We start from the raw sequence: 4,091 nt of genomic DNA on the forward strand, positions 1-4,091 counted from the left end.
GCGTGTAGGTAGGTTCGGGGGCGGGGGTTTTGAGCGAAAGCGTTTGTTTGGAATTTCCAAACGGGCACCGCGCCCCGCGACGCCTGGCGTCGGGACACGCGGCACCCTCGGCGTCTATTCAGGGCTGTCCAACGGCTCGCGGCAGCCCGCGGATAGCAATATTTTCGGGCTTTTCCGAGCTTTCGGAGGCCGCGGGCGTGGGCCATTGCGTGGGCAGCGGCGTTGGCCAACCCTGGAGCATCTCCGTGCCCATGTTGGGTAGCGTCGGCTAGGGAACGGACGTTATATCTGGCGTCGCGACGCTTCCAGACCTCAGCCGCTCCGCAGCCGCCCGCCGATTCACTACCCACCCCGACGGTTAGTACCTACCCGCGATTTTATACGCAGTTTTATCAAGTTCCGACCTGTCGACGATTCCACTATTTTCTAGTAAATTTCAAAACTTTTGAAAAGCATATCCTGGACTTCAAGTATCTTGATATTTTGATTTTGCGACTATTCTACCATCATCGATAAATTGTTGCGAACTAATTCAGAGTCTGATATCGTTTTATCAATTCAGTCACGATCTGTTATTGCTGCAGTGGATTAAAGTTTTTACGTCCGCACGTATAAGTATATATACACCGCGAGGATGCTGTATGCAGTAATTGTGGCATGATCTGGTGACGCACGAATTTACGCACGTGTCAAATTGTTGTGATATTGTTATATTGAGTAGCCGAAGAACAACGTGACGACGAAACTGACGATTTTCATCACGCTCACAATTATATTGAATCTTTGATTAGTCTGTCGGTTTATCTTCTTCTTTTTCTTCTTACGTTGATTTTTTTCCTGCCTTTTAGTGGTTTGAACGTGTCGTTTCATTCCGGAAATTAAAGGTGTTATCATACCGCGAGATTGTTACTGGACGTACAAGTATTGCGGTGAAACTATTACTATCCATCGACCGTTAGAGTCGCTTCATTCTATCGAGTTCACAATTTTTTCGAGACAAATTCGAGACTAAACGATTCGTTAAAGAAAGAGATCGGTTCTCAATGAAGAAACAAATAGTTAATGTATCGTGTCACCACTCTCTACAATACTGACAGTCAGCATCCAAGTGGCATATATAAATGTGGCTTCTTTGATGCTCGATCCTCGATACAGAAGTCTTTGCAAAATTTTGTTGCCTCAATCGCCATAAGCGTAGAGGGAACCGTGTCCCGGAAACTTGAATCGAAAGTTCCCTGAATAATCTGTGCTGTCATTTTTTTTTTACAGAGACAAATAAACAAGATCCAAGATGTGTGACGACGAAGTAGCAGCTCTGGTCGTAGACAATGGCTCCGGTATGTGCAAGGCCGGTTTCGCCGGAGACGACGCGCCCCGCGCCGTCTTCCCCTCGATCGTCGGTCGCCCCCGTCACCAGGGAGTCATGGTCGGTATGGGACAGAAGGACAGCTACGTCGGTGACGAGGCGCAGAGCAAGAGAGGTATCCTCACCCTGAAGTACCCGATCGAACACGGCATCATCACCAACTGGGACGACATGGAGAAGATCTGGCACCACACCTTCTACAACGAGCTGCGCGTCGCCCCCGAGGAGCACCCCGTCCTCCTGACCGAGGCTCCCCTGAACCCCAAGGCCAACCGCGAGAAGATGACGCAGATCATGTTCGAGACCTTCAACAGCCCCGCGATGTACGTCGCGATCCAGGCCGTCCTCTCCCTCTACGCCTCCGGTCGTACCACCGGTATCGTCCTCGACTCCGGCGACGGTGTCTCCCACACGGTCCCCATCTACGAAGGTTACGCCCTGCCCCACGCCATCCTGCGTCTCGACCTCGCCGGTCGCGACCTTACCGACTACCTCATGAAGATCCTCACCGAGCGCGGATACTCCTTCACGACGACCGCCGAGCGCGAAATCGTCCGCGACATCAAGGAGAAGCTCTGCTACGTCGCCCTCGACTTCGAGCAGGAAATGGCCACCGCCGCCGCCAGCACCTCCCTCGAGAAGAGCTACGAGCTCCCCGACGGCCAGGTGATCACCATCGGCAACGAGAGGTTCCGCACGCCCGAGGCCCTCTTCCAGCCCTCGTTCCTGGGTATGGAATCCTGCGGCATCCACGAGACCGTCTACAACTCCATCATGAAGTGCGACGTCGACATCCGTAAGGACCTGTACGCCAACAACGTCCTCTCCGGAGGTACCACCATGTACCCCGGTATCGCCGACCGTATGCAGAAGGAGATCACCGCCCTCGCCCCGTCGACGATCAAGATCAAGATCATCGCTCCCCCGGAAAGGAAGTACTCCGTATGGATCGGTGGATCCATCCTCGCCTCCCTCTCCACCTTCCAGCAGATGTGGATCTCCAAGCAGGAGTACGACGAGTCCGGCCCTGGAATCGTCCACCGCAAGTGCTTCTAAGCGGTTTAACCCCGTACCAAAAAATTCGACAAATTTTAACCGTCACGACCCTTGCGGGAACAACTACCACTCTCGTATTCCCGCGCTACAAGAAAATGCTGCTACAACACGTCAAGATCATCAATATCATCAACGTCATCATTCATCGAATCATTATCATTGGCGTCGTCCGTGGATGACGTCACAGTTCATATATAATTTCATCTCGTCTCGAAACGCTCCCAAAGAAGCCGAAAATTTCTTTGACACGGAAAGAGCTAAAAAAGCGGACGGCGGCGGTGGCTCTCCGTACAGCGCGTCACCCGAGGCCGGTTAGGCTTATCTCATTACCAACAGCAGGAAATCAGACCTCCTCTCCCTCCCCGTTATTTTCTACGAAAATTAAACTGCAAATGCTGGAAGGAAACGAAGACAAGAGGAGAACAGAGGCAATATCAAAACACTCCTAAAAGGGTAAGCGATCCGGGAAGGGTCTCTCTCTGTCTCCCTCTTTCGTCTTGCGGGCAACGCGAAGACGCACCCGAGGATCGCAGCACGGCGTATCTGCAACGGGGGACGGGATTATCGCCGGTATTAAGACAAGCTCGGTTAGCTCCGGGCGACGCGACGCTATTATTTACCTGTCTCGTGAGAGATTCTGCCCTCGCCTATAAATTGATTATAACTTATAAAACGTAACTATATGTTTACGCATATATATACACTAGTCTGCTAACCAAAAGCAAACCAACCAATATATATATATGTAATACTATTTTAATTTATTTTGTAAATATTATACATTATATTATTGTTATATACGTCAAAAATCACGGCAAATATACATTATCTCACACTATACGTGTATGCATCGAAAACCACACCCTACAACCCTATCGCATTTCTTCGTATCCCGTGTCCTTCATCCTCTGACCCAATTCTCTCCGGAATAATTTTTTTTCAACAGCAGGTCTACGCGCCAGTAATCATAATTCTCGTATTATTATTTTTAACTTTAAGTTCAGAATGCGATATACGATAGTATGAAAGACCTGCTAATTATTGTTGCTCGCTTGTCAAATAACGTTAACGTTAATTGTGTCTCCCAACACGATGTATATATGTATACCTATCTGCGCGTATCTCAATCAGTCAACGATATCTGGGTATAATTTCGCGTCTACGCTCCTTACCTTACCGATCGTATAATTAGCCGCAGCTATTTCCAACCCGGTGTGTATTCGCTGTTCGAACAAGTCAACAATATCGTCGTACGCTTAAATTTCTATGTCTGAAAAATATATTTCGCGTACGTTTCTAAATCCCCCCCTCCCAGTATAACTTATAGGAACGTACAACTCTGCTTATAGGCTGTTGCCAGGGACTCATCTAAGTATTCCGTATTTCCCAGAGCGCACCTAGTTCTGGCCATGGAAACGAAGCGTTTGAAATTTTATTTTTAAATCAAAGATAAGAGGGAGATTCGTCGGGTTTCGCTTTGGTCTTCCTTCTCTCTCTTTCTCTCTTTCCTCGCTTCGGCTCGCTCTGAGAGAGATATTTTTAATTTTCATCGAGGCACTACACAAATAGTTACCTACCTACCGCGGGGGACCAGCCCTCGTCGCTGAAGAGAAGAGTCTATGCGGTACATCCAATATTAGTTACACCTTGCAATAATTCACCTCAAACG

The 4,091-nt window shown here is 48.9% G+C and overlaps 1 protein-coding gene across 1 annotated transcript; it reads left to right on the top strand.

Annotated features, from left to right (window-relative positions):
- The first annotated feature begins 240 nt into the window (after positions 1 to 240).
- Positions 241 to 2,567, top strand: LOC124186041 (actin-5, muscle-specific). The gene is made up of 2 exons (XM_046577382.1): positions 241 to 357; positions 1,270 to 2,567. The coding sequence occupies exon 2, from the start codon at positions 1,292 to 1,294 to the stop codon at positions 2,420 to 2,422; it is 1,131 nt and encodes a 376-aa protein (XP_046433338.1). The 5' UTR covers positions 241 to 357; positions 1,270 to 1,291; the 3' UTR covers positions 2,423 to 2,567.
- The last annotated feature ends 1,524 nt before the right edge of the window (positions 2,568 to 4,091 follow it).

Source organism: Neodiprion fabricii, chromosome 1 (assembly GCF_021155785.1).
Source record: "Neodiprion fabricii isolate iyNeoFabr1 chromosome 1, iyNeoFabr1.1, whole genome shotgun sequence".
Taxonomy (NCBI): Eukaryota; Metazoa; Arthropoda; class Insecta; order Hymenoptera; family Diprionidae; genus Neodiprion; species Neodiprion fabricii.

Coding starts and splice junctions, on each gene's coding strand:
- LOC124186041 (XM_046577382.1), top strand. CDS start 1,292: ATGTGTGACGACGAAGTAGCAGCTCTGGTCGTAGACAATGGCTCCGGT.